Source organism: Macrobrachium nipponense, chromosome 19 (genome assembly GCF_015104395.2).
Source record: "Macrobrachium nipponense isolate FS-2020 chromosome 19, ASM1510439v2, whole genome shotgun sequence".
Taxonomy (NCBI): Eukaryota; Metazoa; Arthropoda; class Malacostraca; order Decapoda; family Palaemonidae; genus Macrobrachium; species Macrobrachium nipponense.
This window is the reverse complement of record NC_061088.1, coordinates 35,504,713-35,530,101: the sequence shown is the minus strand read 5'-3', so window position 1 is coordinate 35,530,101 and position 25,389 is coordinate 35,504,713. Positions and strand designations below refer to the sequence as shown.

The window sequence follows — 25,389 nt, the reverse complement described above, 5'->3', positions numbered from 1 at the left end:
TAGTCCTGGAACTAATGAGCTTTAGGCTCTTAAAAATGTTGATTTATTGGTTCTGGAATATATTCGTTTATTTTTTTATTTGGAAAAAGATGAGTTTTTATGTTTTAGCAAAGAGTTTATGGTTCTGAAAAGGCAAGAGGGAAGGGGGGCGTGTCTGGTAATTTGATAGGTACTGGTGTGTTTCTCACCGATAACGATTATAACATCATTGTAAATTATATATTATTCTCTGTCTAGACATTGTATTTTAGTAAACGTACCATACTACGGTATTCTTTAAATTTATTATGATACGTCATTAAAACGTCTGTTTATACTTAATGTATACAGTATATTGTAAAATTTACTTTATATACATCAAAATGTCATTCAAGCCTAGGATATACCTGAAGAGCTTAGTAGTCATTGTGAACCTTAGAAAAATATTCGATACAAGGCTTATAGTGGAGATGAGTTGTAGATGATAATACTAAAATGATTCGGAAGTCATTAGAATTCTGGAACTTTTAACACAGGAAATAAAAACTGCAAGCCAGTGGTCCCCACATACCCTCCCGCAGTCGCCACCACAAGTGCCCCCCCCCCCCCCCCCCCCCCCCCCACACACCACACACGTTTAGAGTCGTACAACAAGGCAAATATTTTGTGATCTTCATCATTTAGAATGTGCATCGCGGTATCAGAAGGGACCATGAAAATATGAAGTAACTTTTAATTTTTTTGCCTGCGATATGCAGCTCCGCCTCGTTGCAGATTAAGTAGAAGATATAATCATGTCAAAAATAGGACAATAATGAAGGATATTCAGACGTTGGTGGACAGAGAAAGATTGAGACCGAATGACGATTTAAAGAAAGAAAAAAAAAAAGACTGCATACCAGCGGGTCAAAAGTAAACCCTAAAAACACCTCATATCTACAGAATTTAATCAAATAATCCCAGATAGAAGCAGTGACGACGACGGTGAGAGACCAACAGTATTAACTGGTGAACACAGTAATATAACAGACCACTTAATAATGTAAAGAAATATTCCAATAAGAATACTGCATGTTCAAATGATTTGTTGATGCAAATATCACCACAGCAACAAACTAACTATAATTGTCTACCAAAATAGCTACTGAAGAATCCAGCCAAATAAACGGTGAGTGAACTTCAGCATCAAGCAGTAAGTACGTCCATACTCACTGAGCTTCACTGGCAACCTTTTAAGTTTTTCTTTTATCTTGAAGCTTTGTATTTACCCAGGACGAAATATAACACGAAGTTCTAATTCTCTCAGACTATATGCATCAACGAACTACGCACACGTTTTTAATATACAAGCAACGGCGCAACAATGTTGACTATACCGGTTTTATACATAGTTGCATATATGCATACATACATACGCAATATATATATATATATATATATATATATATATATATATATATATATGTGTGTGTGTGTGTGTGTGTGTGTGTGTGTGTGTGTGTGTGTGTCTGCATGTGCGCGCGCCTGTGGATGCGCAGTATTTGAGAATCGTTTAATAAGTGAACCCACACCTTTTTGCTTGTATCCTGTCTCACTCACCTGTTTTGCAAACACCCAGTCCAACCAGTTTATCTCGGCTGTTAAGCAAGTTCGCCACCTGTGTGGCTCCAAGCATGATTTTCAAGTACTGAAATCACTTTTGTGTAACGCTAATCCTGTTTTTAAAAAAAGAAACTTCTTTGACAAACTCCGAAGAATAAAAAATACGCAATCCCCCAATCCCTATCGGAGATAGAAATATAAATGGTGGTCCTACGTTATCAGGTTTCACTGACTGGGATTTTTTAGGGGGATTTTTTAGGAGCCATGAACGCTCGCTTCACTTGTCTTCGACTAATGAGCTTTGAATGACTCAGAGATCAAAATCAGCTCAAGCAACTAATTTGTTTGATCAGAGCTGTCAAAGTCTTTGGTTTAAAGTTATCACAAATAACGTTGAATCAGAGCGACAGCATTACTTAAGGTTCTTTGCAGCGTGCCTTTGGGTCCTAGCTGCAACCCCTTTCGTTCCTTTTACTGTGCCTCCTTTCATATTTTCTTTCTTCCATCTTACTTTCCACCCTCTCCTAACAATTGATTCCCAGTTCGGCTTCGAGGTTTTCCTCCTGTTACACCTTTCAAACCTTTTACTGTCAATTTCCGTTTCAGCGCTGAAATTCTATATAAAATTCAATTCACTTCACATTATAAGGCTGTATTGTGTTATGATGTGCCTTCAGTGTTAGTTCATTTTTAAGGCTGTAAGTGATTTGCACTTCTTTTTGCTCTAACGTTTTTATACTGTTGTGGGCGTAACTGCTTAAGGCTTTTACAGGCTGTTTTTAACCGCTTTTTTTTTAACTAAACTGTTTAATACTTTACCACGCTTTCAAATGAATTACACTTTTTTAAATAGGTATGATTTTGGTATGTTTTCCATTTTCGACGAATGTAAAGATAATTGAAGAAATTAACAGACCTTTCCAACTCTTGCCCGGTGGTGAAGTTATTCCAAAAATAAAGAGAAAATATAAAATCCCTGATGGGTCGCCATTTCAAGAGAAAGAAAAAAATTTATGGAAAATTCCGCTTAAAAGAACCCAGTGATTGTAGCTTCAGTCATGGTTTTTTCTAAATAAGGACGGTTACCAAGCAACTGCCAACTGAAGGCAATTAGACCTAAAACTTAGTTACTGAACAACAGCAGATGCGTAACACCCTATTTCAGAGAATGCGTCAACGATGAATTACACAGAAAAAATTGTGTTTGGAGGTTCGTAAAATGACGTCGAATTAAACAAATGAATACTTTACCTACGGTGCGAAAAATACGTAACTTTCTTAAGAAATAGCTTTGGAGGTTAATTACTCCACAAAGACATTGCTTACCAAAATTCGACAATATCAATTAAACACGCAGAGATTACCAATCTTATGAATAACCCTTAGAACCAAGACATTTGCAGACATGGGTCAAATGAAGCCATTCTCTTCGTAATGAACAACTTCTTGAATATAATATCCTTTGATAAAAGCGAAGAATCTCTGTTGCAGTTCTACCACTCCAACTAAATTTATGTAGGTTCGACACAGTGTGGACAGGAGAATGGGAGGGACAGCATTCCACGGGGGACATAAAAGGTAGCCTCTCTAACCTAACAAAAGCTGATCTCGCCTCACGTACTCTTAGCCTTCCTGGAAGAGACTTTCTCGCAGGCTGTATCGACGGGGGGGCAAATTTCTGGAAGTCCATATTTTCTCTGACTATCCCTTTCATTGAACTGTAATTACAAAGTAATAAATAACAATCTTTTGTTTTCTTTGGCAAGTTTTTTTATATAAATTTTGCTATTAAACATTAACATAATGTTTCAATAGTAGGAAATACAAGAGCGATAATAGGAATATGATATAGGCCACCATATTTGTAAACGATTTTAAATAAAATTCTGTTAACCAAAGTCAGTACTTTGAATAACATCAAATCAGGTAGAAGAGCATAGACTGCATACCCATTTTTTAATATAACTAAAATAATATTTTCATGTATTTCATCTTGTATATACCTATATATATGCAATGACATTTATAGAGGAAAAGTCCTGTTTTGGGGAAAAAAAGACCCCCCCACAAATAAAACACTCTGGGTACGGTCCTGGCCTCGTGCCCCTTGGAAATGCAATGACACATTCTTTTTGAATTAGGCGTGAAGCATTCATTCATTCTCCCCGGAGACGAAAGTTAGGAGTTTAAAATGAGTCCTTGCATTAATTCGACAGAAATGCAATAACAAAGACAGGTCCACGTCCTAACGCTTCCTTCCTGAATTCGCCCTCAAAACCATGAGACTAACAGTACCTCCTTCACCGTACCCTCCAGGAATGTGAGTACAAGTACAGAGAGACGGCCGCAGCCTGCCAAAACCTGACGGACCTACCTCTCAACGTGACGGCGGATATCCAGAAGACGGCCACGACGGTCATGATGGTGCAGGAGGTCGTGGCCAACCTCCCGGCCGTCCTCTACGTCTTGGTGCTGGGGACGTGGAGCGACAAGTACGGCAGGAAGCTGCCCATGCTGCTGCCCTTCGTCGGGAGCTTCCTCGCTTCTCTCATCTACATGGTAAGGCGGTACTCATGTTCTCAAGACTAATATCCATGGAATAAACTGGGAATATTTCCCTCCTCTTATGCCCTTTTTTTTCCCAAGGGCACCCTTCTCAAGGGGTTCCCTCTTCAGGAGAATTTCCTGCGGGAAAAGCAGAATAATAATATTAAATACTTTCATATGTATATATTGCAATGCTAGTTGGAATAGGTAAGGTTACTGTGTTGATTCAACTTACTGCAGTGAAACAGCTTGTAATGTGGTCAGGCAGGTTCAAAAGGAAATAGTGTAGCTTATCCAGTGACTCATTCACACACCCAATATACTTACATCCGTGTAAAGGAAGTCTCTCTCTCTCTTATTAACGTGTGTGTGTTAAGAACAAATAACAGAAAAAAGGGAAAAACCAATAACACAAGAAGACATAAGCATTTCTATAGAAGAAACAAGACGAAATATATTTTGTTTCCCATAACTTAGCTATAGTTTGGCACGACTACAATACCAGTGATTGCATTCATCAGTTGTATGCTGGCTATATTCAGTTAAGAACCTCAGCAGCTAATCAGAGCAACCAACCACACGCCCCCTTTTGAAACCATCAACATTAAAACAAACGGAGTTTTCCCTATAAACCCTGCAACCACAAATTAAAGGCCAACTCAATTCCCGTCTTCTCTGACTTCCCTCCTCTTCCCCAGGCTAACGCGTACGCCTGGTGGCTTCCGGCCGAGTTGATCATCCTAGCCGGCATCCCGCAGGGGCTGAGCGGAGGCCTCATCACATTGCTGATGGCCACCTACGCTTACATCTCCGACATCTCCGATCACCGGTCGAGGACGCTACGCATGGCCTTCTTGGACTTCGTCATGTTCATCGGCAACCCCCTCGGCCTTTACCTCAGCAATGTCATTTTCAACAGGTGAGACATAAAACGTTTTCTCTCTCTCTACCTCTTTTACTGGTATGATGTTCAACAGATAGGATACCAACAAGGCGTGATCCGATCTCGAGCTTACTCGGGACGCGTGCAAGATTTTCCCCTCGCGCACAAGTTGTAAACCATTATATTCCCACCATAAAGTGAAGTGGTCTTCATATTTAATACTCATACTTATCGCTACCCATACTGACAACAAGTATTAAATAAAAAGAACACAGAATTAAACACGTTCATATATTCTCTGTTATAAGTGGAAACAAAATAATTGTACAGAAATATAACCTCTAAATTCAGTATATACATCAAATAAATTAAAACGTGATAAAATCTACGGCCAAATAGCGAGTTCTTTCAACAACACAAATTTTAAAAATATGTCTCTTCTCTCCCTTTAGCTAAGAACCGTCGTAATAAACTACTCAGCTGCATCTCTAAAGCTTTCAAAAGCCGGGTATTGCAAAGATTTCGTGCAACCTTTACCTATCAATTTACAGGTGAACACCTATTCACTTGTTTTGCTTTCTGCTCGTAATGAATGTGCGTGTATGTATGTATGTATGTATGTATGTATGTATGTAGGTATGTATGTTATGGTATTATGTAGTGTATGTATGTATATATATATAATATATATATATATATATGTTATATGAATAACTTGATCACGAAATATAATAAAACGTGATGCTGTGTACAAATGAAGGTGATGTCACGGAGGAAAATGAAAAGACGACAATTGCCAATATAGTACAATATACAATATGGTATATATATACATATATATATATATATATATATATATATATATATATATATATATATATATATATATATATATATATATATATATATATATATATATACTATATATATATATAATATATTATATATATATATATATATATATATATATATATATATATATATTATTTTACGAAATGGGTTATATATGTACAGTGGTGCTCAAATCCCATGCAACATGATTCTTTTTGTATCGTTCAGATTCTGTCTCAACGTGACGTTTGCCCAACGGAAGTGTAAAACTTTTTTTTATTTCTAATTTTTTTTACCACATTTCGACAAGTTTGCGGATTCACCAAGCTAGCCCGATTTCCCTTATGGTATTATTAAACATGATCCCTTTTATGCATTGGTATGATTCGTAATCTATGTGATTTGAATTTACTTTTTTCTTTTCTTTGCTTAGTTCAAAGTGCGGTGTGTTTAGGTTAGCGGTGCCATCAGTACATGCTCCTCGGACTGATCAACATAACGACGTCCGCTGCATTATGACAGTAGACCTAATAAGCTCAACAGTTTTCTTTGAATGTTGAAGTTTATGCTGTGTTTAAGCTGCCTGCCTGTATGTTGCAAAATGTTTCATAGGCCTAAAGACATCATCTAAGCCTTCTGAGATGTAATCTGTTACTAATGAATTTATTTGTAGAGATTACCTGTTCTTTGAGGAATACGATAGGAATATGAATTACAACAGTTTTCTTTGACCGCTGAAGTTTTAGGCTGTGTTTAAGCTGCCTGTATGTTGCAAAATGATTTATAGGCCTAAAAAAAAAACTTCTGAGCCTTCTGAAATGTAATCTGTTACTAATGCTTTTATTCGTAAAGATTACCTGTTCTTTGAGGAATAAAAGATGATGATAATTTTGATTATATGGAGAAGATGGTTATTAATCGAAATATCATAAGTATTAATATTAAGGCATATGGAACACTTGTTTTTCAACTGATTTAGAATACTATATTCTTAAAAGTCCTTCTGCTCGCTTATGGTGTATAATTTATTCTTTCATAAGGTAACTTGAAGTGCAAGAATGTGTAGATAACCTCATTTGGCTTCTGGCCAGAAATTGTTGATAGAGACATGTGACTGTAAGTGTAAAGTAAAGAAATGTAACACCTAGGCCTAGGAACAATATCTAGGCTTTGACAAAATAATAATTGCATAGGCGAATATTTGCTAGTATGCCATCATTTTTTGAAATATTTAAGAATTACAACAAATAATTATGTATGAAAATCCAAATATCCCTGTAACACATATAAAAGTAAATGTTTTCAAGATAATTTCATTGTCGCTACTCAGTGTAGCCCTACTTACTGTTACACCGGGTGGTTGTTGTTGCACCGACACTAATATGTCACACACGCTCCCCTCACACGTTGATATTGCTGGGCGCATTCTACTTTTGTATAAACATATTTACATTTTTTTCAGCATTGGGGTGTAAAAGCAATCAAATAGGACTATTCCAAATTTTATGCTTGCTTTGGAAGCATTATTGTTTTGACATTTTACTTTTTTATTTATTCAACATTTGAACTGATGCTTGGTGACAACTTTATTTTGGTCAAATGCTTCAGCGATGTGTGAACGAAAGTTTTTAAAATGCTTAGAAAGAATTTTTTTCTGTAATTTGCTACACGTGACATTTTCTTACAGTTTTGAAATATATCACAGATTTCACTCTTATGAAATATATTATGGCCTTATTCTATGCAATAATTGCGTTTCCGTATTAAAATAATAGATAAATATGGAGCATGCTAGTTGCCAGTTAGTGAATTTTGAACGAAATCCTTAGGAGTCATGTCGCATGAGATTTGAGCATCACTGTACACAAACATTACAGCAAGGTCAGATATATATTCGAACTTAGGCATAATCTGGAACATAAAACTGAAAATAATTTGCGCTTAAGACCAAATCCAGTTACCAAACCAGGTCATAAGTACGAAACTATACAAAGAGCTAATTAAGAAACTGACCCCTGGCAGAATTCGAAAACTGAACCCATACAAAAAGAAGGCATAAAACTGAGACAAAATTCTTGAATTAAGGCCCGATTTAATATATATATATATATATATATATATATATATATATATACATATATAATAAATATATATAATTCCTGAGACTGGATCAGGAAATCATTTCCTGAGACGGGATCAAGAAATCATTCCTGAGATTGGATCAGGAAATAATTCCAGAGACGACCAGGAAATCATTCCTAAGACGACCAGGAAATCATTCCTGAGACTGGATCAGGAAATCATTCCAGAGACGACCAGGAAATTTTCCTGAGACTGGATCAGGAAATTAATCGGAAACTTAACCCCGGACATAGCTCGTGAATAAAGCTGGACAGTTCGAGAACATCATTATGGCATAAATAATTGACGAGATACAAACGACTTCAAAAATAAATGTCACGCGTCCCCTGAAGAGCAGGACCAACAAAACTCATGAGATCAAAATCTCTCCATGACCTTTTCTGCAAATACTTCAGGAACATAAGATATAAATAAATAAATAAAACATGGGATATTTATCAAGAGGTTTGCCGGGTTTTAATGTTACGGCGTCGGACGTATAATGAGCGACAGGATTTGCCGTAAAAGCAGAAACAATCATGTTAGTAATTTTATTCAAGAAGAAGGGAAAAAAACACACTTGGCATTCTTATATGAGGGTACCTTGACTTTTAAACGACTTCAAATTACAAAAGGAGACACTTACTCTCATTATTATTATTATTATTTCCTCGATTTGCCAACCATGGAGGAAAGATAATATGAATGCAGGTGCTGTAAAAGGAACGAAAGGGCTTGCAGCTAGGGGCCGAAGGTACGCTGCAAAGAACCTTTAGTAATGCCCACAGTATACCCCGAGAGATGCATTGACAGTAAGACTTCTAAATAGGAGTCCTGTGTTTCTAAGACATCAAAAGTCTAATGACAGTAAAAATAAACAATTACTGAATCAAGATGAGTTCAGACACATCACTATAATTACGGCGTAACTTGGCAATTCTAGGGATAGGTGCAATCAACTCTCATTTAATGAAAAGGTTTAACATAATTGATTCAATCACCAGATTGACTCATTAGACTATGGAATCTTTTTCTAAACCTTTCAAGTATCAATCACGATCAAGCAAGCATTGAGACCTGGTTCGGATGCTGTTCTCATAACTACTTCTTGAACCCCGAACAATCCTTTTGAATATCTGCCTGTCATCTTCTTTTTTCCAGCTTTATCCCACTTTTATATGGGGTCGCCGTTGTGAATGAGTCGTCTCCATCGATTTCTGTCCTGCGCATCGTTCTCGTTAATACCTTTTAATGCCATATCTTCCCCTACACAATCACGCTATCTCTTTCTTGGTCTTCCTTCTACCCCGCAAATATCTGCCTATATCTGCCTGTCATGATGCCAGCATAATACTTTAGAGTTTAGATCATCAGTTACCAGTTATGGCTCTCTCATGCTTTCAACGATCAATGATTTTCCTCTCCACCCATAATAGGTTCGGCTACAAGGGCGTCTTCACGATCAGCTCCGCCGCCTTCCTGCTGGGGCTCATCTACATCCTCATCCGCATCGAGGACTCCCGGGGCCCCTGGGCGGGCGAGCCCTCCCCCGACCCCCAACCGCCGCCCTTCCATCAGAAACCAGATGCTGAAGGATCTCTTCGACCTGTCCAAGATTAGGAAGTCTCTGGCGATCGCCGTCAGGAAGAGAGAGGACCACCGCAGGGCCAAGATCTTCTCTCTCATGGCGGCCATGTGTCTCCTGCTCTTCGTCTTGGGTGAGCTGAACTGAGTCTAGAACTTAGGCCAAAGGCCAAGCGCTGGGACCTATGAGGTCATTCAGCGCTGAAACGAATGACAGAAAAAGGTTTGAAAGATGAACACGAGAAAACTACATATATATATGTGTGTGTGTTGTGTGTGTGTGTGTGTGTGAATGTGTGTGTGTGTAAAACATATAACATATAAAAAAAGTGATTCATTTTTTCAGGGGGCCATCAACTAAAATACCTCTACACCAAGGCTAAATTTAACTGGACTTACGAGCAGTTTGTAAACCTCAGCATTTACGACATCGTCTTTGGAAGCGTTGGTAAATATGACTTTTATTCTGCGCCGTTTTCTTCCCAATCTGAAGTTGGTACTACATAAACAACTAGGCTCTCAGCACCGGCATTAAGAAGAGTTTTATTCAAGTTAAATAAACCTAGGCCACATCCAGTATTGCGTACAGGTTGTCAGAAACTACGAAATATATATTTCGTCTCTCTTAGCCTAAGTGATCAGTGCAGAGGAGTTTTATATATTTAAGCTACACACTGAATCATTCGAACTCTTACCCGCAGGAACCTCGCTGATCCTACCAGTCTTAAGTTACAAGCTCGGGATGCCCGACGTGGCCCTTGGGCTGATAGGATGCATCAGCAAGACGATTGGCCTGTTGTTGATCGCGATCAGTCCTGTGCCCTGGTTCTTGTATCTGGGTAAGTTATTCACTGCAAGTCTTGTCATCTTTTTCTTCTGCTTTATCAAAGTGGAGGTATTTGATCTCTCTTCCGCATCCATGAGATCATCCACCATCATGACTACGTGGATTTTTTTTAACAACTTTAGAAGGGCCCTTACTTAACAAATCTAACGCTTTAGATTTAGCTGTTTATAGCAACCGCGTCCCATAAACTGGCGATCTTTGCCAAGTTGGAAGTACCTCACCAGCATTGAAAATCGAAGTCGAGTTTTATTGCTTTATTATTACAATCCTAAACAGATAACAATGTGAGTTACTCTCAGTGAATGAGTATATCTGTCGCAATAAGTAGTTTGCGATCAACTGTAGAATAAGAAAGTCTTGCTCTCTCATTCATATGATGCTAAGTTTGCTATTCTTCTTTACCTTTAAATGTTGGACCTTGAAATCTTCAGCTGAAATCCCTTATGGAGAGAGAGAGTGAGCACAACAGACTATTAACCCGAGGGGCTCCAAAGGGAGTTCATGTTGCCAAGGGTGACAAGTGACAGGAAAAGGTGATAAATAAATATGAGGAAATACAAAATACAACCGATGCCCCTGACATTCAGGAGACGCCACAGAGGGCAAGAAGGAATTTGCTTCTCGCCTCAATATTTGAAGGACTTCATTGGAACTGGAATTTAATATTCAGGCCAAAGGCCAAACGCTGGGACCTATGAGGTCAATCAGCACTAAAAAAGGAAACTGGGAGATAAGGAGGTTTTAAAGGCGTAATAACAAAGGGAAAACCTCAAAGCAGTTCCACTACGATACAAATGTTAGGAGAGGGTGGAAAGTAAGATGGGAGAAAGAAAATATAAACGGAGGTACAGTAAAAGGAATGAAAGGAGTCGCAACTAGGGGCCGAAGGGACGCTGAAAAGAACCTTAGGTATTGCCTAAAGTCCACACCGTGGGGTACACTGATGGGACTAGCCCCCAACGGGGTTGGAGATCATAAGATTCCACAAGGCACTAGGCAAGCCATTCACTAGCAGATGTGATTTTGAGAGTTGTAGCACTTCATAGTTTGCCAGTATCTTACTACGTGAGCGAAAACGATCCACTAATATGCATTTTCTTCTCAGCTGCCACGCTGTCCTTCATGGCTGGTCTACCGCTAATCGTGACGAGAGCAGTGATCAGCAAGCTGGTGCCAGGAGAGGAAGTGGGCGCCATCTTCTCTCTTCTGGCATCGTGGGAGGCCACAGTGCCTCTCGTCTCCGCCCCAGTCTACACCTTCGTCTACAACGCCACTGTCGCCACCTTCCCGGGAACCATATATTTTGTCAGCGTTGCGGCCACAGTTGTATCTCTGCTCATTTATTTGTGAGTTTTTTATTTTTATTTTATTCGACTGAGCATTTTCATTCTGTTCTCTCATCACTGTGTATTTGTTATTGGTGTTGTTGTTGTTTAAAGATTGTTTAGAATGTGTGCTCTGTCTTTTGATATGTCTTAAATTCAAAGTTTTTTAAGAAAGACATTTTCATATCTTAAATCCTTTCATATTTGTACGTTTCTTTTATTTTCAAATTATCTGCAATGAATTGATGTCAGTTTCAATTTTAATTGGTATTTGCGATTTACTTCTTCGGAGATATCTTTTTTATTCATTAATTCTGATTTCAACAGGTGCACCTCACGACAGTTTTCGTGAGTTAAGAAAGTTGAATCTTTCTGTTGCAAAAGTAGGTTCAATTACCAAAGAGGCTCCACACACAAACCATTGACAACACCGTAGGCATTCAAGGTCTTCACAGACACTCCAGTGATTAATTTCCTTCAAATCCTGATTAAGTTCTCAACTTTAAAGTGCCCTCTGCTGGAATCAGCATCTGTAGTTTGTTTGGAAAGTTGAGACAAAGCTGGCCCTACCTAGCGCAGGCCATCGCCCAAACACAGAAGGATGGAGTTATCATCAATTGCAGATGCAATAACTTTCATTCCCACCAATAATTCGCAATGCAAGTTCCTACCTGCCTTTGTATATTCCCCTTAAATTACAATCCTCTTTCCTTCGAGCCTGGGCTAGTGGAGGGTATTGGGCTGTTTGGCCCATCAAAAACTCATTTTTTCCTCTTCCTCAGATTCAACTCGCTGGTCCGGAGCGAGAGAGGCAGCTACGCAGCCATCTGACCACACACTGAGACATCCCCGAATAAAGGTCAGCGTGTTCGTCAGCAAATATCTCGATAAACTCGATAAAGGGTTTGTCAACTAGTTTGGCGCGCAATACGTCGTGATATGAATATCCCGTTACATTAAATATATAAAATTATTACCTCTGTAAATAGCAGTAATTTTAATAATTTTAATAAAGTTATACAATAACACTAAATACCATGAGTTTCAATTTCCTGTTCCTTCCTCCCTTCTTATCTGGTGAGCTAATATTCGGCTGTTCAAGGAGTCATATACATTACCGTGTGGTATGTGTATGTGTGTATATATATAAATATTATATATATATAATATATATAGAAGGCTGTTGTAGGTGGAAGTACATCTCAAGTGGTCCTTAATATACAATTATTGCAACGTTTTCAAAACAAAACAAAGTGGTTTCCATTTTCAAGCTGTACAAAGACAGAAAACAGTAAAATTAAATTTAAAACATATAATAATATATTAAAAGAATATTATAATAATATATATAATTATATTATAATATATACTGTATCAAGTATACAGACGTTATTTATATATCTATGTACATGTCCTGGATTTGTTGGTGTCGATGGTTCGCGCCGTGAGCCGACAAATCTCTTATCGACTAAAAAATTCCCCTTCGGTTAAACTATATGAAAATATATTAATTCCGAGGTAGAGCAAATTAGATATTAAAGGACATTTGTAGCTCGATGTATAATAATAATATATATATACTTATACATAATATACATATAAAATGTATAATATGCATATATATATATATATAGTACTATATATATATATATATATATATATATTATATAATTATTACATACAATAGCCACATATTACCCATTAATAGCAGACTTATTCACTCAGACAACCAGAGAGATAAGAAATAATTTAAACTGCTTCCTGCATATTCCGATCGAATTGAAGATCTGTACTCGAGATCAACAACCCAACTCCACTATGATGACTAAATATCATATTTGTAACACCTGATTACTGATGAATTATGATAGTTTGTCAATTGATCCTCGACGGCCATGAAACAATGAACTCGAGAGGTACGGGAGGGGAGCCCATTGCCACTTGCGTAGCTCTTGAGCACTGATAATGACTGCGCTTATCACTCGACATGTCCACAATAAAAACATGTCACCGAGTGCAAGGAATATTTATAGTAACAAGTACGCGCACACAAACCACAAAAACACTCACGCACACACACACACACACACCGGAGACCAGCATTTAAGACAACTAACAAATGCAATCTCAGATGAAAATGACTTAGATAACATTCCGAGACTCCCTACCAAATGGGCGCTTATTACTAAACTGGGATGTCGTGCCGTAGTCTCTTTGCATGCTTAATAATTGTCTCTCTTGGCAGATCGCTGTACAGCACGGTGGACTGCTTCAGCCACAGGTGCCATGCTGATCTCAATAGTTATCTCAACTTCATTGGGTCATTTTTAGGCGGAGAAACAAATAATCAGTCTAGACCAGTGTTTATTTCAAAATTAATTATGTTGCGAAAGTTATTCTACGTAAAATGTAAACATTTATGTTGGAGATAAGCAATTAATAAATAATTCAGTAGCAATTTTAGTACCATATATTATACCTGAAAACACTTTTAAACCCAAGAGAGAAATTACCATAATAAGGGGTCTACTACATGAGTAATTTTGATAAAAGGGGTTCGCTGCACAAGAAAGTTTAAGAAACACTGAGTCTAGACGATTGACGAAATATCACGCGTCTGTTTTGAAGTGAATCTCCGAGACAAGAGCGGCTTAGGCAATTCTCAGGACCTTCGACTGGACATGGCATTTTTTGGGATAATCTCCTTTCTCGTCTCCGCCCTTAACGTATGTAACTGGAGCTCTCCGTGCTACGCTATATGGCAGTTCCGCTAGGTCTAATCGCTTCTGCACTTTATGGCTCTCTCTCTCTCTCTCTCTGGGATGTGGCAGATGCCAAGTTGGCTTTGTGCAAACTGTCATGACGAAATGTCACTCCAATGTGCATTTGATGTTAGAACAAACACCTATCAAAATCAAAGCTATGCTCCACTGTATGTGTGTGTGTGTGAGAGAGAGAGAGAGAGAGAGAGAGAGAGAGAGAGAGAGAGAGAGAGAGAATCAACAGCAGTTTTTCTCCGCACGACTTATAAACAGCAAAATAGATTTTCACTTTAACAACTTACTGTGGCATATGCACATGAATTACATCTACAATATGTAGTAAAAATGAAGATGAAATTAATGTGACATAAATATCTTTACCCAGGGAATAACGCAGACGTGTAGGGTGTACTAAAGCCCAAGGTCAATGTTACGTAAATACTCCTGAACTTCGACTGCACTGCAAAGAGAGAGAGAGAGAGAGAGAGAGAGAGAGAGAGAGCACTGGTATTTACTAGCCAACACCTGGACTTATGTTCCATTTAAGTTATCATAGACCTACACAGCAGGTACACTACGATTGAGGTCCGAGGTATCCTGTACTATCATGCGTCAATGCCATTTGGCCCTGATTCATAACTCATGAGCACTCCCATCCGCGCGGCTCTTAACAACAACACGGGCAGCAACTGCCTAGCAGCAGCACCGCCAACCAAGCAGCCTGTCGCATACACGTGACGTAGCGGCAGCCCAATCAGGGGACTCTGGCCATGACGTAAGAGAGCAGATTTAAGAATCGTAACTTCGTAAAGGTTGAACAGCTTCCTCTCCCATCGCCTCGCTTCGAGGTGGGAGTTTGGCTGAACTAGTCGTGTGCTTTTGCGGTGAATACAGTAGTACCAGTGCTGATTATTAGAAAGAGTTTTCATTTGTTAACTTAGTTTTTGGTTCCTTGCCAAAGGTGGGCCGACTGAAACTTAACGGACGTGGCTGCTCGCTTATGCAACAATTGGATACTGGTGCACGTAGTGCCTGACTTTCTCAGTTGTTATCTTACTGATGTTTGCTTATTTTACTGTTGGTTTTAATAGAAAATGAGACAATATTTCCTTCTACAAAGTAAAGGAGGCAGAACAAAGTTTACAGACGGTGATGTACTTGAAAAAGTGACAGCAATGGAGCAACAGAACGTGTTCGTCATGTTTTACTTCGTTTACTTTGTTTGGTTTTCTGTACAACCCTCCACAGGGATGATTCACTCTCTGGCGGGTCTTTGGACATTTTCTAAATTAGTTGCTTCTTATATTTCATATTGTCTTTCAGTGATTTCTCATCAGTATCGTAGCTCCTACAAAATAGGAGTCTTTAGTTCTTTTTTTTAAAATTGCTCCCTTCTGTATGATCTTCACTTCAGGCAGTATTTTGTTATATAGTCTTGGTGGGCAGTGTTCAAATCCTCTCTCACCTGACTTACAATTTGTTCTCGGTTCAAATAGCCCATATGCTTCACGTGAATTTCTGATCACAATGTTCATTTCAGGTCTAAAGAAACTTCAACATTATAGTCTGACTTCCGTTGAATACAGAGTTTTCATCCTCTCGTGTAATCACCAAACAACTCGGACAAAGGACTGAAATTAACATGGTGTTGTTTTCACCAAACCAGATGTGAGTGAATTTGGAGAACTGAATCAACTAAGTACCTGATCGAACTGATAATATTCTAATACAAAACAATGATCAAAATCAGCAAAGTAATAATATATTAATCTGCTCATGAGAAATATTACGAGACAAGTCAGAACTAATACAAATAAGTGAAAAGTTATCAAAGTTGCAAGACTTGCGATATGAATTTGAGAGACAAAAGGGCGGTAGAGCCGTGTGAAAGTCAAGGAACGGAATAAAAAATAAATAACACCGAAATACAGGACAAGGCGCGAAAAATAAACTTTGAAAAGGAGGCAAAGAAAGTGAAACGACAGCGATAAGTAGGAAAAGAAGGTAAAATAATAATAAAATAATATTTTTATTATCTGTAAAAGTGAAAGAAAAAACTTGGCATACTATAAAAACAAATAGGAAAAGAAATGACAAGCAGGAAAAGTTTCGATCAAAGGTAAAAGAAAGCGTCGTTCGCCTTTAAGAAACCTCTAACAACAGGAGAGAAAAAAATATACACACACGTGTTGCAGTTTAAAATATCCGAAAAACTTCAGCCATGTTAATCAAGGAGTCGAGAGAGAACTCCCCTCTCTTACAGAGCTGCGAAAGCTATCATTCAACCGACCACATCCTGCAAACCACCCTCGCCTCCTCCACTTCCTCTGCGACTTCTGCGGACACCCCTACGTCATGCGGACGTCGGCTGAGGAACCTCATCCTCAACATAACCGTGGAACCGGTGCTGTTCCTCCACGCCATGTCCTACGCCGTCGCCTCCGTCTTCTACACCAACATGATGGTGGACAAGGTCTGCGCTCTGCAGCTGAACTACAGCGCAGATATCTGTGACCACCTGGACTCGGGTGACCACGAAGAGGAGCAAAACGCAGTGCAGAAAATCACGAACGTTTACCAGCTCTACTGCAGCTGGATCCAGTCATCCTTGGGCATCTTCGCCATGGTCCTCCTGGGTGCCTGGAGCGATACCAAGGGCAGGAAATTGCCCCTCATCGTTCCCTTGATCGGAGACAGCCTCAAAGCCGCCCTCCTCTTGGCCAACGCCTATTTTTGGTACTGGCAGCCCTGCTACATCATTTTGGCCTACATTCCCTACGGCCTAGGGGGCAACTGGATGGCCATCTTCATGGCGGCTTACGCATTTGTTGGCAATCATTCTGGAAACCGCTCGAGGACGACCAGGCTGTCTTTGGCGGGCCTCATGATGTACGCGGCCTGGCCCATGGGCCACTTCACCGGCACCCTCCTCTACATGAAAGGAGGCTACGTGTTGGTCTTCGGGGCACAACTCATCGTTTCCATCGTCACCGTCATCTACGCCCTCCTCCGCTTCGACTCGGGTCCTCCTCCAAGGCGCGAGGGAGAAGAGGAAGAGGAAGGGGACGCAACAAGAGAGAAGAAGCTGACTTTAGAGAAAGTGAAGCAGTCACTGACAGTCGTGTTTAAACCTCGCGAGGGATACCTCAGGGCGCACATAATTGCCCACGTCGTTTGCATCTGGGTAACTGTGATATCCTACGGTAGGTTTAGGCTTGTCAGTTTCCGTAAAACTTCATCTCATATACTACTGTGCAAGAATACTAAATTTTGTGCTCTCTAAGAATGAGGATGCTACTGTTTTGCATAAGAGTAACATTTTCTGACAAACATTCGCAACGCCCAAAAATATCATCTGTAAAAGTAGGAACAATCATTACAAGAAATTCAACACAGGTATACGCAAAAGCAAGTCAATTATGAAATTTAAATTATCCAAATAAACAAATTCTTCATATTTTCACTGATAAAAAGATATATATATATATATATATATATATATATATATATAAAATTTAAAATATATCTATTTATAAAATATCATATCTATGTGCACGAGCACACGTGCACGCACGCACGCACCACACACCATACACGCACACACACACACACACACACACACATATATATATATATATATATATATATATATATATATATATATATATATATATATATATTGTGACGAAGTGCCAAGTATCTGGTTACTTCACTTACCATTCCTTAATTGTTACCACACAACAGCCAGACACCCGAACCTTCATCACATGTACTAAACGACTGAATACTTTAAAGGCAACAGTGATCCCTTAACAACTTACCAGTATTCCAGAAAATCAGACTGTTCATCAAAACAGGTGTGAGGTAATCTTGTAAGCAATTAAATTAATCAAAGGGCATCACTCCATCAACAACTTTAAAAGTCTAATTATTTCCTTGATTTCAGAAGTCTAAGTACTTCCCTGGTTCTAACTCACTTCAAGTAAATTGAAGGAAAACAGATCAATTACCACTCTATGTTTCTACCTAACATAAATATAATCATACTGGTGAAAAAAAAAAAAAAAAATTAAAATTTAAAATACAAAAATTTATTTATTAAACACAAAATTTATAGTGAAATTTACAATATCAGGGAAAATTACTGTTACTTGAAAACAAAGTAAAGTTTAATTAATTCTTGAATTAATTAAGTAAAATTAAATCAAAATTAATTTATCACAAAATCCAAAAAAAAATTAATTCAATCAAAATTAAAAAGTGTTAGGCAATATTTAAAACTTGGAAATTAATTCACAAGTGCTAAACAACAATGAAACTTGAAAAGAATTCTAAGTAAATTTAAATTAATTCACAAGTGTTAAATTCAATTAAATATGCAATGATTAAGTAATGAAAATAACTAAGTAAATTAAATTGTGAATGCAAATGAAAACACAGAAAAATGTGGAAAATACCAAAATTGCAAAAAGTACTAATCACACACAATATAAAATAAGAAGACACACTTCAATAAGAAAATGGATAAATGCACTTCAAATGAAACAAACACAAAACCCAAAAATTTGCAATGTGCAAAAATGTAAATTGTTCATTAAACCACTGAAAATATTAGTTTACATTTTTACCAAACCACTGTAACTATTAGTTATTAGTTGCAACTAATAAAAATATAACACACTTTACCTTTACCAATTTTCTTTCTGCTGCAGCTTGTTCAAAAATTCACCACAATTCACAATATTTCACAAAAATAGGTGCTGTTACACACTTGTACAATGTTTGTTCAGATTCCATAAAAACACTAAATAATACTAAATAACTCTAAGAAATATCAAATCTGAAATCTATATGAGTGACCAATTTACGTTACATTAATGTAATCTCAAGTATGTCGAGGGAGAGAGAGAGTTCTGAACGCAATGCGGTTCTAAGTAACAATGAAATCTTTTGCTCTCAGAAACTGGACAGTGGAGATGGCACAAAACATTTTGGGCATGAGAAAGAGATACAATGTTTCTAGAAACTTCAAATATGACATAAGTTTACAGAAAAATCGTGAAATCTACACGTGGTGTCGGCAAAGATGTACGAGTATGAAACCAGTCTGTTCAACAAAGACACGACTCGATCGAGACAGAAATCCCTTATCAGACGTGATGACAGAATTCCCAAAACACAACGGAGACCTCGAGATCTCTAATCAAATGTGTTGACAGATTAGGATAGCAAAGCAGAAACTTCGGGGTCTCTTATCGCAAGGTGTTGACATAATAGGGAAACAACTCTAGCTTCAAACGGACAAAAATAATCTCTCTCTTTCTTTACATTCTACGTTATATATTCTTTTACATTATGTTATGCGAAATCTGAACACACATTTTAAGACATCCTAACTCCAAGCTAACTAAGGAATCTGAAAAATGTTGCAAAACTCTATATATAATATTTTATACAGTCAAAGAGGGGATATATGCGTTTTGAAAGTAGCAATATATAATAATATATATATCTATCTATCTATCTATATATATATATAGATATATATATATATATATCATATATATATATATGTGTGTGTGTGTGTGTGTGTGTGTGTGTGTACACGCGTGCACGCACGCACACGCACACACACACATACATTGTGACGAAGTGCCAAGTATCTGGTTACCACACTTACCATTCATTAATTGATACCTCACAAAAGCCAGACACCTGAACCCTCATCACAGGTACTAAACGACTGAATACTTTAAAGGCAACAGCGATCCCTTAACAGCTTACCAGTATTGCAGAAAATCAGACTAAGTTCATCAAAACAGGTGTGAGGTAATCTTGTAAGTAATTAAATTAATCAAAGGGCATCACTCCATCAACAACTTTAAAAGTCTAAGTATTTCCCTGATTTCAGAAGTCTAAGTACTTCCCTGGTTCTAACTTACTTCAAGTAAATTGAAGGAAAACAGATCAATTACCACTCTATGTTTCTACCTAACATAAATATAATCATACTGGTGAAAAGAAACACTTGTAAAAATTTAAAATACAAAAATTTATTATTAAACTCAAAATTTATAAGTGAAATTCACAATATCAGGGAAAATTACTGTTACTTGAAAACAAAGCAAAGTTTAATTAATTCTTGAATCAATTAAGTAAAATTAAATCAAAATTAATTTATCACAAAATTCAAAAAAAATTAATTCAATCAAAATTAAAAAGTGTTAGGCAATAATTGAAATTTGGAAATTAATTCAAAAGTGCTAAACAACAATAAAACTTGAAAAGAATTCTAAGTAAATGCAAATTAATTCACAAGTGTTAAATTTAATTAATTGTGTAACGATTAATTAATGAAAATAGCTAAGTTAATTAAATTGTGAATGCAAATGAAAATACATAAAAATGTGGAAAATATTAAAATTTGCAAAAAGTATTAATCACACAGAATATAAAATAAAAAGGCACACTTCAATCAGAAAATGAACAAATGCACAAACAATGGAACAAACACAAACACAAAATTCGCAATGTGTAAAAGTGTAAATCTTTTTCACTCAACAAATGCACAAAAATGAAACAAACACAAAACACTAAAATTTGCAATGTGTAAAAACGTAAGTAGTTTCTCTCAAACCACTGTAACCATGAGTTATTTAGTTTTTACCAAACCACTGTTCCTTTCAGTTATTAGTTGCAACTAATAAAAATATAACACACTTTACCTTTTGGTACACTAACTTCTTTGTTTCTTGCTGCAGCTCGTTTCACACTTTCACAAAACCAGGCACCGTTACAAAACAATGTTTGTTCAGATTCCACAAAAAACACTAAATAATACTAAACAAACTCTAAGAAATATCAAATCTGAAATTTACAAATTACGAGTGACCATTCAATAAGTACGGAATCCTTACGTTACTTTAAGATCAAAAGTGCTATGCGATGGAGAGAGAGGAAGAGAGAGAGAGAGAGATATGAACAGTTTGAGTATTTAAGCCCAAATGAAAAACTTCTCCCTTACAGAAGCTGGATTGGAGATGACAAAACGTTTTGGGCAACAATTCTTCCAGAAGCTTTGAAATCTTACGCAACTTTACATACAAAATGTGTAATCTGCATGTGACTCTGATCAAAGACATATGCGTACAAGACGATTCTGCTCAACAGACACGTACCCGATCGAAACGGAGGTTAAGCGATAATTAAGACAGACATGTTTTGATAACAATGCGAAGACTCGAGCTCTCTTATCAAAAGTGTTGACAGATTTTGAAAAACAACTCTAACTTTGAACGGACAAAGATATTCTCTCTCTTTCTACACTCTACGTTATATATATTCTTTTACAATATGTTATGCAAAATCTGAACACACATTTTAAACATCCTATCTCTAAGCTATCTAGGAATCTGAAAAAATTTTGCCAAAATTCTACATAACATTTTATACAGTCTAAAAGGGGATATATGCATTTTGAAAGTACCAATATATATAATATAATATATATATATATATATATATATATATATATATACATATAGATATATATATATATACGATAATATATACATTATATATATATATATATATATATATATATATAATATATTATGACCGGTGAAAATGTTCTGTTACAACAGAATTCCATCTAATAACACAGCCATAAAAACACCAAAGTAAAGAGAGAAAAATACTAAATTTCAGAGACTGCTGTCTCCCTCTCAGGTAGATGAATGAGAAAAGTTTACAGAAAAGGTGGTACCACCTTTTCGTAAAGAGGGAGACAGCAGTCTCTGAAATTTAGTATTTTTCCCTCTATATTTTGGTGTTTTTTATGGCTCCTTTTATTATATATATATATATATATATATATATAGTATATATATATATATATATATATATATATATTATATATATATATAATTAGTGTGTTTGCATGCAAGACATGCATAATGAATTAATGAATCAGTTAACGATAAAAATAAAAATGGCAAACAAATAATTAAATATAAACAATTCATAAACCTTCATGTGCATTCTCTTTCAGAGGGTTCTGCATTCACCTACCTATACACACGGAAGAAGTTCGGCTGGAACTATTACGACTACACGATCTGGTCAATCGTGGGCACCCCTGTCTCTTTTCTGGGTAAGTTCCTTATTCTATGTTACAGATAACTCAAGCCCCACGTTTCATACATTGGCTAAATATGTAGATTAAGTTGCCTCTAGTCTTCATCTATTTACATTACTACTTAAATCCTAACATAAATCTAGGATCTACTGTGTGTATATATAATATACACATACACACACATGTATATATATATATATATATATATAATATATATATATGTGTGTGTGTGTGTGTGTGTGTGTGTGTGTGTGTGTGTGTATGTGTGTGTGTCCTGAATTCTTGGTTTCCGTGGATCGAGTCCATGAACCGACAAATTTCTTATCAACTAAAAAATTCCCCTTCGGTTAACATAAATGAAAATATATAAATTCTGGAGTAGGCTTAATCAGATATTAAAGGACATTTGTAGCTTACTGCTTGAAGTATATGAATCAAGGTGATGAGATAAAATTCATTTCATATATATATATTTATATATAAATATATATATATATATTATATATATATATTATATATATATATTATATATCTATACTTGTAATCATTCATGAACTGAATTTAATTTAATAAAGATTTAGGCCAAAGGCCAAGCACTGGGACCTATGAGGTCATTCAGCGCTGAAACGGAAACTGACAGTAAAAGGTTTGAAAAGTGTAACAGGAAGAAAACCTCAAAGCAGTTGCACTATGAATCAAGCGTTAGGAGAAGGCAGAAAGCAAGATGGAAGAAAGAGAACATGAAAGGAGATGCAGCAAAAAGAATGAAAGGGGTTACAGCTAGGGGCCGAAGGCACTCCGCAAAAGAAAGAAAAAAAAAACTTAAATACTGCCTACAGTGCACAGCATAAGGTTCACTGACGACAATGAAGGAACGAAGGAAAGTAATAATGAGCGCCTATCGGCTTCAGCGAGAACAAGAGACCTTCGGTGAGGTTTAGGAAGGTCTTTTGTAATAACAAACTGTCTCTGAGTGATAGTCATATATTGCTTGACGTAACTTGCACTATTTACTTTTTTTTTTTTAACTAATCTCTTTCTGAAGCATGTCCAAAGGACATGCTTATCAATATTTTATTTTCATTACGTAGTCTGCTTGTGAGCTATCTCCAGATAAAATCACACATATAACCATTTTGGTTCAATATTCTTGATCTCGGCTTCACATTTCTTTTAATGGATCATTTCTTTTATTATCATTATTATTCCTTCTCTTAATGTATCTACAGTATTCAAAATTCCACTACTCTTCAAACAACCTGTTATTACAACTTTCATGGCTCTTCAAGGTTTTTTTTTATTTTATTTTCTCCTGTGTCACGACTTTCATTATAACTATTGCCGGTTTCAATTTACTTTAAATCTCGATTATTTATCTATCTTAATTTTTTTTAGCTTTCTGCGTCCAAGCTCAAATTACGGTACTTTCTTTTCAATTGGAACCTCGACAAACTTACTTACATTTAGTTGGTGCTGTTGTTATTATTATTATTATTATTACTACTCTGTAGATAAACCCCTGATCAAATGGAACAAGCCTACAGGGCCACTAATTTGACATTCAAGCTTCCACAGGATATGGGGTTCATTCGCAAGCAGTTGCAGAAGAAAACCGGAAATAGAGAAAAGAAGAAATCAGTCATTATAAAATTAATAAAGATAAATAACCAATAAAGACAGAAAAATACAAATAATAACTAAAATAAAAGGCAATTTGTTCTAAGGAAAGTAGTGCCTTCTGCAACGTTCTTGATCTTTCTACAGCCATTTCTGCGCAGCATCTTCCACCACTTCCTCTCCTGTCGGTTTTTCTCCTGATTCTTTCCCCTTTTTTCAACAGCCTCCTGCGTCATACTGCCCATTCTGAGCTACTACTTCCAGCTGGAAGACAGCCTGCTGGGATTCATCGGGTCAGCGTCTCACATCTTCTACGGCACAATCGTTGGAACGGCTCCCTATCCCTGGATGCTGTACTTGGGTACGATAATTGCTCGAAATGTTCGATTGATCGTAAAAGCTTCTTTATATCAGAGTAGCTGAGACACGAGGTCTGAACAGTTATGTAGTTGTGGCATTCTGCATGAGAGAGAGAGAGAGAGAGAGAGAGAGAGAGAGAGAGAGAGAGAGAGAGAGAGAGAGAGAGAGATTCCTCAACAAACCTCCGTTTAACTAACCAAAACTTTCATTACCCATAAAATAAAAAATATTCACCTTCATTCCCACATTAACCTCACTAAAAAAAAAAGACATTGTGCACACACACACACACACACACACATATAGATATATATATAGATATATATTATATATATATATATATATATATATATCTAACATATATATATATATATATATATATATATATATATATATCTAACATATATATATAGATATATATATATATATATATATATAATCACACATCAAAGGGTACTATAGTAGGCAGGAGAAGGGCGCAGGATCATATACACATTCATAGATACATTTATTGCCAACGCGTTTCTTGACCCATGGTCACATCATCAGGACATCTATATAAAAAGGAGCATCCCAGCACATAATTAAAAGAAAAATATATAAAGCATAAGAAAACTTAAAATGGAAACTAAGTTAAACTTAAATACTGAATCACACTTAAATACATTTACACATTAAAAACCAAGAAACCTTAAAATGATCCTTAAAAAACTCAATAAAAGAAAAAATAAAGTAAAAACGAACTTAAAATGAAGAGCAAGGTGCACCTCTCAAAATGACAGAGACAAACACAC

General features: G+C 36.6%; 2 protein-coding genes across 8 annotated transcripts in view; both read left to right on the top strand.

The window, feature by feature from the left end:
* The window catches only part of LOC135216188 (lysosomal proton-coupled steroid conjugate and bile acid symporter SLC46A3-like), a 37,446-nt gene extending 24,704 nt beyond the window's left edge, over positions 1 to 12,742 (top strand). Inside the window, exons 3-10 of the mRNA XM_064251325.1 lie at positions 3,898 to 4,140; positions 4,827 to 5,047; positions 9,400 to 9,504; positions 9,542 to 9,681; positions 9,894 to 9,995; positions 10,249 to 10,386; positions 11,500 to 11,740; positions 12,502 to 12,742. Of these exons, the coding sequence (XP_064107395.1) occupies positions 3,898 to 4,140; positions 4,827 to 5,047; positions 9,400 to 9,504; positions 9,542 to 9,681; positions 9,894 to 9,995; positions 10,249 to 10,386; positions 11,500 to 11,740; positions 12,502 to 12,550 (1,239 nt within the window). The 3' untranslated portion in view covers positions 12,551 to 12,742. The remainder of the gene's footprint in view (positions 1 to 3,897; positions 4,141 to 4,826; positions 5,048 to 9,399; positions 9,505 to 9,541; positions 9,682 to 9,893; positions 9,996 to 10,248; positions 10,387 to 11,499; positions 11,741 to 12,501) is intronic.
* A 2,422-nt stretch (positions 12,743 to 15,164) lies between these two features.
* LOC135216152 (proton-coupled folate transporter-like) overlaps positions 15,165 to 25,389 on the top strand; it is a 22,377-nt gene continuing 12,152 nt past the window's right edge. Inside the window, exons 1-4 of one of the 7 annotated variants that reach the window (XM_064251273.1) lie at positions 15,165 to 15,365; positions 16,022 to 17,684; positions 22,532 to 22,633; positions 24,459 to 24,596. In XM_064251273.1, the coding sequence (XP_064107343.1) occupies positions 16,703 to 17,684; positions 22,532 to 22,633; positions 24,459 to 24,596 (1,222 nt within the window). In that variant the 5' untranslated portion in view covers positions 15,165 to 15,365; positions 16,022 to 16,702. Of the gene's footprint in view, positions 17,685 to 22,531; positions 22,634 to 24,458; positions 24,597 to 25,389 lie in introns of all 7 variants that reach the window. The other 6 variants (XM_064251308.1, XM_064251290.1, XM_064251282.1 and 3 more) reach the window with 6 other exon arrangements.